The 15,120-nt window shown below is 46.6% G+C and overlaps 2 protein-coding genes across 2 annotated transcripts; one reads left to right on the plus strand and one right to left on the minus strand.

Annotated features, from left to right (window-relative positions):
• The first annotated feature begins 592 nt into the window (after nt 1–592).
• LOC100826113 (ankyrin repeat domain-containing protein 13C) lies at nt 593–3,875 on the plus strand. The gene is made up of 2 exons (XM_003562987.4): nt 593–2,333; nt 3,168–3,875. Exons 1-2 carry the CDS (start codon nt 843–845, stop codon nt 3,510–3,512), a joined length of 1,836 nt encoding a protein of 611 aa, XP_003563035.1. The 5' UTR covers nt 593–842; the 3' UTR covers nt 3,513–3,875.
• An 821-nt stretch (nt 3,876–4,696) lies between these two features.
• On the minus strand, nt 4,697–10,967 carry LOC100826422. The gene is made up of 9 exons (XM_003562988.4): nt 10,355–10,967; nt 10,209–10,266; nt 10,021–10,087; nt 9,881–9,926; nt 9,683–9,781; nt 8,884–8,952; nt 7,725–8,793; nt 7,119–7,267; nt 4,697–7,018 (listed from the first exon to the last, which is right to left on the minus strand). Exons 1-9 carry the CDS (start codon nt 10,874–10,876, stop codon nt 5,459–5,461), a joined length of 3,639 nt encoding a protein of 1,212 aa, XP_003563036.3. The 5' UTR covers nt 10,877–10,967; the 3' UTR covers nt 4,697–5,458.
• Between the last annotated feature and the right edge of the window lie 4,153 nt (nt 10,968–15,120).

The following is a 15,120-nucleotide window of genomic DNA, read 5'->3' on the forward strand; positions in this document are numbered from 1 at the left end:
ATCGGCGCACCCAAATCCACGACAAGGATAGCAAACCAAACACCTATAGTCGAACATCTCTAGCTATCGGCCGCCAGAAGCAACAACGCACCAGAAGTGACATGATGAAATAAGGGATATTTGTGTCAAACGTAAAAAATCGGAAGAGTCATACTCCCTCCGTCCCACAATAAGTGACTTTCTATAACATGTATCTAGACGCTTTTTAAACATAAATACATCCATATTTGAGCAAATTTGAGTCACTTAATATTGTATGGAGGGAGTACATGACAATGGATAATGGGCCCAATAGAAGCAAATTGGGTTGATAAAAATCAATACTTACTGCATCGTCCATACAAAAAATAATGAAGGATAACAAAATCTAAACATCTATAATCGATGCCTAAAATGAAGCTTTTCAAATGTTTAAAATTCCTCCATACAAAAAGAAATCAAAATAACAAAATCTAAACATCTATAATTTATTTAAAAAAAAATCCAAATACAATACATTGCATACAAAATGAATATATTAGCAAAACAAAATATCATCTTATATACAAGTCTAGCCGCGCAACCCGCTAGTTATTAGCAAAGGACATGAGCCCGGCTCAGGCCCGGTCCATCTCAGCACATCCTCCGCCTGGCTCTCGTGCCCTGTTTCTTCCCCAGCGGTTCCCCACCCAACGGTTCCAACCTCGGCTATTCTCCACTCCACTCGATCCCCACGCACGCACTCTCTCTGAGGAAACCATTGCTGCTCTCCCCTCCCCGTCCCCAGAGCTGAGGAGGAGAACCCGAGAAGAAACCGCGAGAATCCCAAGGACCCCCACCCCGAACAAGAGCAGGAGCAGGCAATGTCAGTCGAGGACCCCTCCTCCGCGCCTATCCCCCCCGCCGGGGCGGGGGCTGGGGCGGCGCGGCCCAAGCGCACGTCGTCTGCGCCGATCCGTCCCTCCGACTACGCGCACAGCCCGGCGCACCACTGCGTCGCGCTTCGGGACGCCGCGGGGCTGTCCGCCATCCTCTCCGGCCTCCCGCCGCTCGCCCACCCGTCCCGCATCCTCTCCGCCGCCGACGCCTCCCGCGAGGCCCGCCTGGCGGCGTCCGTCTCCGCGGCGCTCGACCGCCGCGACGTGCCCGGCGGGGACACGGCGCTCCACCTCGCCGTGCGGCTCAGGCTCCCCTCCCACGCGTCCGCGCTCGCCGCCGCGGGGGCCGACCCCACGCTCCAGAACCACGCCGGCTGGACGCCGCTCCAGGAGGCGCTCTGCCTCGGCTGCAAGGACATCGCGCCGTCCCTCCTCCGCGCCCACCGCCTCGCGGCCTGGGCCAAGCTCCGCCGCCGGGCGCCCGCGCTGTCCGCCGCGCTGCGCCGGGTCCAGGACTTCTACCTCGAGGTGGACTTCCACTTCGAGAGCTCCGTCGTGCCGCTCCTCTCGCGCGCCGCGCCGTCCGACACCTACCGCATATGGAAGCGCGGCGCCGACCTGCGCGCCGACACAACCCTCGCCGGCTTCGACGGCCTCCGCATCCGCCGCGCTGACCACTCCTTCCTCTTCTTCGGCGAGGAGGCCGAAGCCGGAGGCCGCCGCCTCCCGCCGGGCTCGCTCCTCGTGCTCCACCGCGGCAAGCGCGAGGTGCACGACGCGTTCGCTGCGGCCGCGGCCGCCGGCGATGAGGATGCGGCCACCTCTGACGCAGCCGCCTACCGTCCGGGGCTCAACATCACCTCCGCGAGGCTTGTTCCGAGAACCACGTGGTTGCGGAAGGAGAAGACGGAGAGCGTCGGGGAGTGGAAGGCGCGGGTGTTCGACGTCCACAACGTCGTCTTCTCCTTCCGGACCCTCAAGGCAGCCAACGCAGGTCGCAAGGATTTCACCTTCGAGCTCGCCGGAGACGACGAAGGGGAAGAGTTCTTGCCGCTAGAGATCCGGGATGACGACGAGGACGGGGATTTCTTGGTCGCCGACATCCCCCCGGCCCCGCCACGGCGCAGCTGCTACGTGCCCGGCCGGCGCAGCGTGGCAGGGCCGCCCTCGCACATGGGGACGCCGCAGAGGCGGAGGAACAGCGTGGACATGCCTCGACGGCTACCGACCTGCGCGTCGGTGGGCCGCGGCGAGGATGGCCTGTTCGGGCGCCACGCGACGACGGGGGGAGCCAAGTGGAAGGAGGAAGAGACGGTGAAGACGCTCCGGCCAACCGTCTGGCTCACCGAGGACTTCCCGCTGAGCGTCGACGAGTTCTTGCCGCTTCTGGACATCCTGGCAACCCGTGTGCGCGCGGTCCGCCGCCTCCGTGAGCTGCTCACCACGAAGTTCCCGACGGGGACATTTCCAGTGAAGGTAAAGTTCTTGCGCTGTGTATCTTCTGAAGCAACTTTCTCATTTTCATTGGTTCTGCGAATTTCCTTCAGTAGCGTTGATTGTGCCAATTTGGCAAGATTTCAGTATTCTTTTGTGCTGTAATTGAACAAGGGGGGACACAATGCCTTGCGCAAACGAGTGCACATAAACTGGCAAACCATGGATAAATGTAATTGACGAATCATCTGCTATTTACTCCATCTATACGTGGAAATTCTTGTCTTTGAGTTTCTGAGATTTTGGGTTAGGCGATGGCAAATTTGCGGTTCCTTATTACATGCCACAATTGGGACTATCTAGCTGTTTATAGCATCAAGAACAGTAAGTAAGGGTAGCATTCCTTGTCAGTGTTTATTGCATATGTGTGAGCCCGACGTGTGTACATGTGATACTCTTTTGGGCAACAAAGTAAGTGAGTCTACTCATCTCACATGCTCATCTGCATAGTGCATTGCCATGGAAGGAGGCAACCTCCAGGTTTAATCAATGCTGGGGAGTTGCTGTAGTTTGTAGATGAGCAGTGAATGGTGCGTAATAACTATCTTGCCGTGGCATAAACAGCTTTAGAGTTTAGAGGCAATAAGCAAGAATAGAACTTGGAACATTTCAATCTTGCTTCATGATTCACTTGCTTGGGATATCCTTTTGCTTCATCATTCATTTTGCTTCTGAAGAATTTACCGATTAATGCAGTTACGAACTAAATGTGATGCCTTTGAATTCGGGAAACTGATAATTCTAATGTTCATGCTTGGTTGTGATTCGTTTCTATGCGTGAATCCAGCTAATTCAGGACTCTGTTTGTTCATGCAGGTGGCAATCCCTGTTGTTCCGACCGTGAGGGTAGTTATCACTTTCACCAAGTTCGTCCCCCTGGTCGAGCCAGAGGAATTTTTCACACCGATGTCGAGCCCCAGCCTCTTGGCGAGCCCAGGTCCTGGATCCATCATGCCTAAGCCAGACACCCACAGGAGCTCCTATCTGAGGTGGGCCTCGAAGAATTCCAGAGCAAAGCCTGTCAATCTGTCGCAGGTTGCAGACAACACAGACCCCTTCACGATCCCGAGTGACTACACCTGGGTGAACCTGGGCTCCTCCAAGAGCCAAGACAAGAAATCATCCAAGAGTGGCAAGAAGGGCAAGAGCAGAGAGACCTAGCTAGCTCTGTTCGATTTAGTGGCCTCGATTTACTGCGAGCTAATAATAGGCCAGAGCCCAGAACCTGTAAGTACCAAGCATCTGGGACAAAGCCCTGCCCCGCTGATACCTAGCGTTAGCCTGCATTTGCGTCGAAGAAAGACCGTGATTAGCTGCTGTCTGAAATAGCTGGTGTGGAACCAGGTCTGCTGATATTTCTTCCTCCTTATGTTGCCATTTGTTCAACTGACTGTTCTTAAGCAAATGTTGTTGTAAAACTGGGCAGTGCCAACTGCAGAATTTGCTGCTGGTCCTAGCCACCCAACAAGCGTCTGTGCTATATGGATATTCCTTTGGTTCTTTCATATATCTTGTGCTTGTGCATACTTGTGAACATCTTTTTCAGTACACATCGATCCGTGCTTCATGTCGGTCTCTTTTGGTGTATGCCCCAAGACCCAAGTACAGAGTGTGAGATTTAGTCATGGGATGCATTTCGCGTGGATCGATGAATTCGATGGATCCTTTTCTTGTGGAGGCTGCTACCGCCTCTGCAAAATATGTTTACAAATTCCTTGTGAGCGTGTCGTGTGTCCGCGCTTTGTAGGACAGAATCATTGACCTACATGCAGGCTTTACCCCAGCATGTTTGTGGCATTGGCTGGCACAGACGTTCTTTCCCCGCCGGTGAGCAAGACTAGGCAGCATGAGAATTCCTCGTTTCTGAAAGTGTACAGGTCAAAACATCCTAAATATAAAATAAATTGGTAAAATGGATGTGAAATGTCAGTGCAATCCTTTCTTTAGATTATATTCTTGAAGATGAAGATGGCTGAACGTTGATCTAAAGGTTTACTCTAGAAAAATGACTGAGGTTTAAAGAGAAAACCCAAACTACTTTCTCACCCTTGAAAATTGCCATGTGATTTTGAGAATTCGGCACTGTAGCTTTTTTACAGGCTCTTCTACTCAGAGAACCAGGCATACATCTTTCACTCGAACCATATATCTAAATAATATTTAAAAAAACTCGGATTACATGGCAATAGATCACCAACCCTCTCTTATTGCATCATTTGGAGACGCGCACATTCTTACAGCTACACAATAGAACCACTGATGTCCTACAATTCAACAGCCACATGCAAAGGATCACAATTCAAAGCTTAGTCACTTAACATTTGGAGTGAAGCAGGTAAGGATCAGAATTCACAAACATTACAATTTTTCCAAGGCTCCAAGCTAGCTGTGGTACAACAAACCTCTCTTTGTCCTAAACAAATTAAATACATGTAAGCTAGCCCTGCTCATTGGTTTATTTATATTTGGACCAAATGCCAGAGTTTGTAGTGCAGTGAATCTTGAACCAGTTATTAACATTTTTCATTCAGCGAGCCATTTGAACTGAATGGACCATGGAACTCAATTCCTGGCACAGAACAAGAAAGAAGCAGTTTCATTGAGAAAGAGAAATAAAGGTGGCTGCTCTAGTCTAACAATCTATTCAATGCTGAACCATTTACAACAAACATACAATGTGACGTGGGAATTAACATACGGCTGACCACGTGCCCTAACTACCAAAGATATGTCCTAAATTCTGGTGCAAAAATTTCCACAGTAGGAATGCTATCGTGTGGTCAGAAGAACGCTCAAGATATTGGATCATGGGCGTGCTATCAACATACAAGTCATCGCAGCATTTGGAAATGCTGGATCCACCGACTCCAGTACCGAGTAAAATAGCCCGATCGATATGATTTGACTCCAAGCAGTGTTCATCCATCCGTATTCTGATATCTTACACACTTAGGATGCACATATCCACATAATGGATGTCCCATTTCTGCTTTTGCCCAATCTTGCGGCCAGGCTCCACATGTATTTACATGCTTCATGTTTCGGAATCTTGACATCCAGTCTTGTAGTCACATGTGTGTGCTTTTTCATTATCCACTCCCATCAGCTTATAACTGCAAAGCAAGGTCTGGCTGTTGCGCTTCCAAATTGATTCCAGAAGTCTGTCGTGCTGGTGGTGAACCTGGAGAGGGAAACCCAATGTTCAAGTCTGGGCGGAGCACATCCTTGTTTGTCTTCTGTTGCATGTGGGGAACCAGCCCTTGCCATTGTGGCTGGCCCTGTGATCTTGAGAAATCTGTCTGGACTAACTGGGGAAATATTACCAAGCCCTTATTTTGAACTGGACTTTCTCTAGCAACCTGAACAGGCTGTCTAAAGAATTGAGGAACAGCACTTGTTTTTGGTTCATCAGAAGGACGGACATTCGCAAATGGCATCTTCCAGCCAGAATTACTGTCGTGGAAATTTGGACTCACGATGGTTGGTTTGCTCTCTGATGAAGCACCAAATGAGATCCAAGATTGAGCTACTGGAGCAGACGGGACGCTCTGATTCTCCCTAACAGCTGTTGGAAATGCCGAGAAAATGTTCCGAGGGACATCAAACCCTCGGTTCGGTGCATTTACTTGGCCAGGTATTGCAGTTGATCCCATAGATTTTGCATGGCCATTGATATTCTTCTGCCCGCTCGCATTCAAGGCAAAGCCGCTAGCATTTACTGGTTGATTTTTAGTGATGAATCCAGTGTTGCTCATCGGTCTGCTTGGCTCAGAAGTTCCAAACTTCCCATCACCAGGTCTTCCATGGTACACCCATGTAGCTTCATTTTTGGGCTGTGCTGCAGCTGGTTCTTGTGACTGGAAGAAGGGTTTAGGCTGCCCATTACAATTGTTTGGGGAAAGCATATCATGCACCCCTGAAGAAGCACCTTTTGGACAATCGAGCCTCTGCTGTGCCATTTCAAGTGGGCGGGAGCTTTTAGACAAGTTGCTTTGTTTCATGTGCTGAATTCTGACATCTTCTGGTGGTTGGAAAAAGGGTCTAGGCTGGCCAACCATTTTGTTCATGGCAGGCGCATCAAGCACACTAGGAGAAGCTCCTTTTGAACATTCAGACCTCTGTGGTTGCACTTCAGGAGCACGGGTGCTGGACGAGGACCTGCCTTTCCTCACTTGTTCACTAGCAGTTCTTTTCGTCTTCGCAACATTTCTAGATACTCTATGATTCTCGTGCAGTGATAATGCATCGTTGTTCCTGTGTTGGGGCTCAGTAGTAACACCAAATAATCTTGGCTTCAATTCTGGACTCTCAAGTGAACCAGACACTCCAACTACGTTATTGACAGTGGTTATCCGGTTAAGTAAACTCAAACTCATATCCTTTGGATTAGTACTTTCTGTTGGTCTGAGTCTTCCATTATCTCTAGGCAGTGAAGCATTCCTTTGCATATTCACATCAGAGCTAATCGAACTTCTTAATTGATCCTGCACGACAAGAATTGGTGGTAATGGTGCCTCATATTCTCCAACCCAACCACGTCCAAACTTCACTTCAGCGGGTAATGTCTGCTGAATGCGCTCAGAAGCAATCCTCCAGCCTCGGGCACCAAGTGAACCAGCAAAACGAGCCAGACTTCTTGCATACGAGTGCTCAGCATGAAGTCCAACCTGCAAGGATGCATGTAACCATATGAACTGAATAGCAAAGCGACTAATCCAAGAAGCATAGAGGGATTAGGATTAGATTTAATCAGATGTGCTAACATACACTTATGAGCTCTCTTGGCTCTGCACAGAGGACATCAAAAATTGGGTCAGAATCCGATGAAGGCTGTTCTTCAGATGCATGGTAAGTTTTCCGTCTCGTCTCATCTACCACAAATGACTTGTGACTGGGCTTTGCTGAATAATCTCTGGCTGAAAAGTTATGGAAAGAATAAAATTTGTCATTGAAGTTTGACTGAGTTGGGTTGATATGAGCACGTATTTTTATAGTATGAAATGAAGTTCCTCAACATGAATTGAATCTTCAAGATATGCATCTCGACAAACTTAATAAGTTGTACTGGTGATACTTAAGCATTTTCAGTACCAAACTACAAATTTTCACGACCGGAATAACTCAAGTAATCATAACATTTCTTTGTTTGATGATTGATCCATTATAGTGACTTAAAAATGATCACAGCACTTCTGGATGACTAATTCTCTTTCCACAGGTTATATTTGCTAATTGATCCATTCTAGTGACTTACTCAGTTCTATGCTGAAAACTGTAAGGCATGACCTCCTAATTATATAATAGTAGCTATGTATTTAACAGATGGATCAACTTCAGTAGAAGAACTGTTTTGGTGAACAAGAAAATTGATACCTGATGTATCGTCAGTCTTCTCAGATCTGACTTCATCCGCTGGAGAACTGGTATCTTTGTCGGAAAACCCATCGGCTACAGTACAATCTGGGGGCTCAGCACCATTAGCCTGCGGCATGCTTAGGCCATTAGAGCCATCTCCTGCAGAAGCAACAGTTGCAGGAGAGACATTTGGACACAAAGCGTCTTGGCTATTCATGCAAACTAGCTTCTTAACAGTCTCTTCGCAGCTTGAGTAACCTAGATCCTCTCGCCCATCCCTGCAAATAGGTTGCCCAGCCAACTCTTTTTCACGGGGGTGGCCTATGCCATCTCTATATCTGCAACTCGACTCCCTAAATTGCTTTTCTGGGGATAAGCCTGCATCTTCTCTGTTTGTGCAAATGGGATTCTCGGATGACTCTTTGTGGAATGAGCAATCTGATTCTTTTCCATTTGTGTGCGCTGGCTTCTTAACGTGTGTTTTTGGGGATAACAAGCCATCTTTTGAACGCCGGGAAGTGGGTTTCTTGACTAGCTGTTTGTGGAAAGAGGAACTTTGACCATTTTCTGAACTTCTTGAAATGGCTTTCCTAACTTGCACTTGATGGATTGAGGAGCTTTGATCATCCTCTGAATTTCTTGAAATGGCTCTCCTAACTTGTGCTTGGTGGAACGAAGAGTTTCGAGCATCGTCAGGATTTCTGGAAATGGGTCTCTTAACTTGCTCTCTGTTGAATGGAGAACTTAAATCATTCTCCGAATTTCTGAAAATCGGTTTCTTAACTCGCTCTTTGTGGAAAGAGGAACTTAAATTGTCTTCTGAATTCCTAGAGATGGGCTTCTTAACTTGATCTTTGAAGCTTATATCAACTACTGAATCTTTTGAATAGGGTCTTTTAATTTGCTCTTTCCGTGTCAGGAAGTCCAGATCATCTTCCGAATACATCAAGACAGGCTTCTTGATGGGTTCTCTGTTGCAAGAATTTGGTTTAACTTTCTGTTCGCCCTTTATTTGGTTTTCTGTAGGTATGCCCTCATCTCTCAGTTCCTGAAACTTCTTTCTTGCCAGCTCTTGTATCGAATGGGCCTGCAAGAATAAGCATAGCAACAAACGCTGACTGAATTGATAAATGATGGTATTGTAGGTACATCATTTTTGGAAAGGCTGTCCACATACCTGTCTGAAGTAAATTGTATCAGGTGCGTTGTACAGCATTGCATTGCTGCAAATTAAGAAGACATCATCCTGCAATTTAAAGATGAATGTCACCAACTGTTCCAGCATTATTATTGATTTAGCATACACTACAGGCACACAGTTATTGGGACAAACATACAAAAACTTAAAACCTATGTTAATGCATATTGTGTTAGAGAAATTGTTATCTTCTGCTTAGGGTAGGAAAATATTATCACTATTGTAACCATTGCATTAGATGTTACTCCCTCCGTTCCATAATTCTTGTCGAAATATTACATGTATCTAGACGCTTTTTAGGAATAGATACATCCATTTTTGTGTAAATTTGAGACAAGAATTATGGAACGGAGGTAGTATTTGCAAACCAAAAAAATACTGCATGCAAACGTTATGGTATGACTTTACCGCAGGCCTGCAATAGAACAGTTATAACAGGCAGTGGTCATTTTCCATGCGTCCAGAAATTACAAGTGGACAGGAATTTAATTACAAACATGTGATAATGGATAACTCGCACTATGTTGCTGCATTTGTCGGGCTGCACTAAAAGGTTGACACTCAAGGTAAGGACAACATATGAAAGTTTGTTTCTAGTGTTGGGCAGAGCCTTGTGCGTGAAATTCACTCCCAGACAAATATAGTATGAACTGAAACAACGCACCCTCCCCAACTATAACGTCCATTTACGCAACGCACCAACCAATGGCAGCACTCCATTTGATGCTAGTGCTTTATTACACTTGGCTACACGTATGACATAAGCTTGAAGTCTGACCTCGAATTGCTCGAATGAGCGGTATGCATTCCTGGCAAGCTTCCTCTTGACGGTGCCGAAGTCCATTGGGTGCTCAATCACATCATGGTAGTCCGGCAACTGCATCAATCAAAACAACCAAGGCATCATCAACACTCGATAACACCACAAACAGATTAGCATCTCCAGCAAGCATGACGCACGAACAAACGCCCTCACCTCGTCCAGATCCACCGGCTCAGCAAACACTCCGTAAGTGTCCTTCCTGCAGAATCAAACAGTAGCAGAAGAAATCCAGCTCATTAAATCTTGAAACCAAATCCCATTTCGCGTAAGCTTACAAGATGCAAAACACTCACTTCTGCAGCTTGTCGAGAATCATATCCACCGCCTTCCGGTCAGGCAGCGGCGTCGTCCTTGCCATCCCTAAATCCATCCAGCAAAGCAAAAAAAAGAAAATCAATTTCTTCACTTAAAATCAAGGCACTGAAAAGTCAAAATCCCATCACCGTGATGATGAAAACAGCAAACAGCGAAGAAATCGAACCTGGCACCGGGAGCCGCTTCGTCCGTGGCGCGCTCGCAGGGTCGGTCCTCCCAGAAACCTAAAAGAAGAGCAGATCTCGCGTTACAGCCAGCTGCAGAGTGAAGCAAAGGCAAAGCCGAAGACCAATCCGGCGGCGTATATTTCACCTCGCGATTGCGAGATCTGTCGTCTCGCGACTCGATCCGGCGCTTCTTGGGCGGCTTGACCTGCTCCTCGCCGCCGCTGCGGTCCCCAGCCGGCAGCTCATCCCCGTCCGATGAGTCCGAGTAGGGAGGGGGAGGTGGGACCCGGCGCTGCTGCTGCTCCGGGGGGAGCTGGGAGAGCTTGACGACGAGCTTGAGCTTGCGCCGACGTCGGTCTGAGGCGGAGGAGCCGGCCCCGCCAGCACCGCCGCCGCCGCGGCCACCGTCGGAGTCGGAGCTGGACGGCTCCGGCGACGGCGGCCTCCGCTGCTGGGGCCTCGGCGGAGACGGCGAGGGCGAGGAGGGGTAGGGGAAGAAGTCGTCGACGAGCGGGCGCGAAGATGCGGCGGCGGCGCGGCGCGGGCGCAGCGAGCGCCGCGGCGGCGGCGACGGCGAGCGGCCGCGCGGCACGAGGTGGGTCCCGCCTCCTCCTCCCCTCCGGCGCGCGTGGTGGTGGTTCCTCTCCGGCGACGGCGACCGCGGCATGGCTTTGCTGCTGCCTGCTGCTGCCTGCTTGCCTGGTGCCGTCCTCTTCTTGCCCACCTTTGGGGTTGGGTTTTGGTCTGCCTACGCTTTTTTTCTACGGCTGCTTTTGTTTGTTTAATTCCTATCGCTTGCGTCTGCCTGTGCCCTTCTCTCTCCTCTTTCTCCCTTTCTCTCTCTTCCACCACACACGGCCCCAGTCGCTCTCTCTCTATCCCTATCCTCTCTCTCTCCCCTAGCGACTTGCACCAACCACTACGGCCATTAGTCTAGCTTTTGCTGCTCTCCTTCTCTCTCCTCCGACGGGAAGACGAGTGCCGTGTAGGCTTGGTCCATGGAGAGCCCCGAATTATTGCCCCATTGAATGGGAGCCAATTGAACACACTGTGGTTAACAGTGCTACTCCGTACTCATTTAAGCACTTTGCATGGGCATTATCCTAAAGAATACTGTTTTTTTTATTAAAAATGTGAATTTGTATGTTACATGCTCTTTAATAAAATGAATTGTGTGCTAGACAGTGAGACTTTGTATATAAATCGTACTAATTGTTACTCCCTCTTTTAAACGACGTTTTAGAAATAACTCTAATACCAAGGAGACGGAATAGGGCTAATTCGTTGTTGGGAACGCCTTGTTCCGATAAAGCAAGCATCCAACCTACACGTTTGCTGGCTTCTCTGCATACGCGTGTCGCTGCTTTCATGCAAAAACCAACCCATTGCTGCATGCATTTTAATGCACACGGGAGACCGAGTAGTTCTTTCAATGTTGCATGAGTATGGCACTTTATCAGGGAAAAACTAAAAAAATAAAAGCATGTAAACTAGGATGGAGGGAGTAGTGATTTTTTAAAGAAAACCTGCACAAAGCTCAAACAAAAGTAAAACTACACAAATAAAATAAGTTCTCACAGCGTTCTTCCCTCGGTCCCGATAGTTCTAACGTCAAGAGGTGCGAGAGACAACTGAGATTTGTCCATCTGACGAGACTATTGGCTCTTGTCTCTGTTTAGATCCAGTAACTTGTCCAAGAGTATATTGCGGTGGCTGGAAGCGAGGAGTCAACTAGAAGATGCAATCGTAGGAGGTATATCTGACTCGTATATGTTTGGAATGTCTTTTTTTTCCTAAATCTATTCAATATTTAAAAAATATTATACTATGAACACATTTGTAGAAAATAGCGTAGCAGTTATACTTTTGAATTTTGTTTTTATATTATGAATTTTATCATTTCCTTATGACCAAATATATGTGTGAACAGAAACAACCTAATCCAACTATGCTATTCACCACCACGCAGCAAGAAGCAGCATTAAAACGAAAAGCACGTCTAAAATTCAAAATTCCCTAACCCCTCAGGCGCCAAAAGGGAAGAGATCTGAACGCGGTGTCATGGGTTTTGGTCCATAGGGCGCGGTCTACGGAGGCTCGAGGCCGCGTCGCTTTCACGCTCTCTCTCCTGCTTATTTTTTCCACCTTGCTTTCGATCTTTTCTGACAGCACGGCAATTTCTAGCCCTTTATATATTCTAAAATAAATCCATTCCCTTCTTTGCCGGGGTCCATTCCTGGCATTCACACATGCGCTGCTACGGCCACACGCTTTACTTCACACACACTGGGAATTTTTCTTTGTTTTCTTCTCATTTTTATGGTGCTTTTTTTTGTTGACTAACTGGTCCTAGATCCTGGACTTTGTCAATAGATCTTGCGTAAACACATCTTTATGATAGTTAAGCTATACAAATTTTAGGTTAGGACAGTGGTGAGTGGCCAAAAGAAGCACTAGTTTATTTTGCTTTTGACTGTTGTCGATCAACAAGTTTTACTAAAACCCTGTTTTTGGTATTGTTGTACTATGTAAGTAAACAGTAAACGTCATTTTATTTGCCAGGACATATAGAAATAGGAAAACCAAAGATATAAATATTCTCAAGTGTTAGGATTTCAGTATTGATAAGAAAAAGATGACACCCACCCATGGTCTATTGAAATATCTAAAAGAAACATTAAAAAAAATGTGCGGATAGGTCAATTGCATTTTGCAGCATGTGGTTAGCATAGCATTTGACTCCCACCGGGTTTGGCAACGCCCACTTTGAACCGGATCTAGAACATTAATGTTGCAATTTTCATTAGGTCTCTAAAATCCTAAAAGAACATATACATGTGTATTGCAGGATGTAGTATAGATGGAGTATTGGCTAACGAAATTATCATTTTGGCAAAATACACATGGCCACTTTTTCGTGAGCTCCTGATGGTCATATTTTTTAACCACAATCTACAAGCATATATTTGGCACCATTGTACGTGCTCTCTCTGATTCTAAATTGTTGTCGAAATATTATATGTATCTAAACGTTTTTTAAGAATTGATACATCCATATTTGGACAAATTTGAGTCAAAAATTTAGGAATCAGTTCGAAAAAAGTGTGTTTCATGTTAAACATGAGCGTTAGGTTAAAGAGTTTGCCAACTTAGTTTGAGCAAAATTTGGTCCAAGCTCAACGGGGCTGGTCAAGTTAGTATTTTAATCTGGCAGGCTTGCTTCAAGTAGGTACTCACTAGCTAAAGACAGAGGTGATCACAACAGCTTGACACAAGGTTTTGCCAAATTAAGCTACCTCAGGGCCCAGCCTCATACATTTCAAGCCTACGTACCCGAGGCCCCCAGCAGCATGCATGGGCTATCACAGATTTGTTTCGAGTTAGTAAAATTGGCACCCATATTGCCATCATGGTTCTCGGTACATGAAACAGAGAACCCTGGAAGATAAATTAACTAAAACGGGACATTAAGACGTGAACGCTGTTGTTGGTTTTTCATTCTAGAAGGTTGTAATTTCATCAACGGGACTAGATGCAATTTTTGGGATGTGAGGGTACAAGAAAACAATGTCTTGTAAGGGACCACTGAAAATTATTGTGTTTGCATAAAGCGCACAAAGTACGGGATAAATTATGGAGCAACAAATAAACCCCGAAACCATCCCTAAAACCATTTCTATATATATTCTTCTTGTGTTCAGATTAGGATTTAGGCATGTACACAAAGGGACAACATGCACGCACCAACCCATCATTTTTGAAAGAGAAATGGCAAAGATAGTCGTCGTTGCAGCCGCAGTCTTTGGTGAGAGTGGGGGGTTGTTGATGAAGTAAATTAAAAGCGCTAGTATCACGGCACAGGGTCATGCATGTGCGCCTTGGTTAGCTGATCTTGTCGTTCTTGGGTACGACAGGTGAACTACGAGTCATGAGATGCCTTCAAATGCCCTGTTTGCCGCGTGAAAGCAGAAGAAACATTTCCAGGAGAAAGATGGATTCTCAAACAAGTTATTATCAGATCAAACCAGTAGGAGGAGGAGTATACTAGTATTTGACATTGCGAGGTCATATATAGACCTTGCAGTAAATGTCTCTCGAGGCTTTGTCGTGACGGAGAGGATGATGCAGTGACTGCGTGCGAGTGAGATAGCCGACCAACATGGGGAACTGCGACGGGAATGACAGAATGGGTTGCAGGAGGTCGTCGGAACTGCAGTGCCGCCTTTTACAGAGATCGGCTTTGCTAACACGGAGTCTTGCTGCCATGCTAGAATAGAATAGACTGGAATGGCCTCCTATAAGCGATGGATATCGTATAATGTACTGTTCCCTCCGATGATAAATTGTCGTCGAAATATTAGATGTATCTAGATTTTTTTAAGAATAGATATATCCATATTGGAGTCAAGAATTTAGAATCAGAGGGAGTATTTGTTTTGCAAATCAATCATATACTCTCAGAAACATGCCCTCACAAATCATAAACTCTACAAGTCATGTGAAACAGTAATATACACCCACGGTCCTAATATTATTGGTCTAATATTATTGATGAGATGACAATTGATAAGTTTGTACTAAAATTACTAAACTGAATATTTAAGCCCATTTTTTGTCAAATGGATCACGAACATTTGACCGGCCTATGTGGTGCACTAACCGAATACACGTGAGCTAAACGGCCCGCTGAACATGGCTGATGCTATAAAATTAGAGTAAAAATGCACCATCGGTCCTAATATTATTGACGAGGTGCCAAGTTAGTTAAAAAATTACTAACTTCATATTTAAGTGACCACCGCCGCGATCCCACGGTCTCTAAGCTATGTTGCCTTGATCGTCTTACTCCGTCGAAGCTAGACCCACAAGCCACTCCTGCACTACTGCTTGTATCGTTGGGAATGTGAATGG

This window comes from Brachypodium distachyon, chromosome 1, assembly GCF_000005505.3.
Source record: "Brachypodium distachyon strain Bd21 chromosome 1, Brachypodium_distachyon_v3.0, whole genome shotgun sequence".
Classification (NCBI taxonomy): Eukaryota; Viridiplantae; Streptophyta; class Magnoliopsida; order Poales; family Poaceae; genus Brachypodium; species Brachypodium distachyon.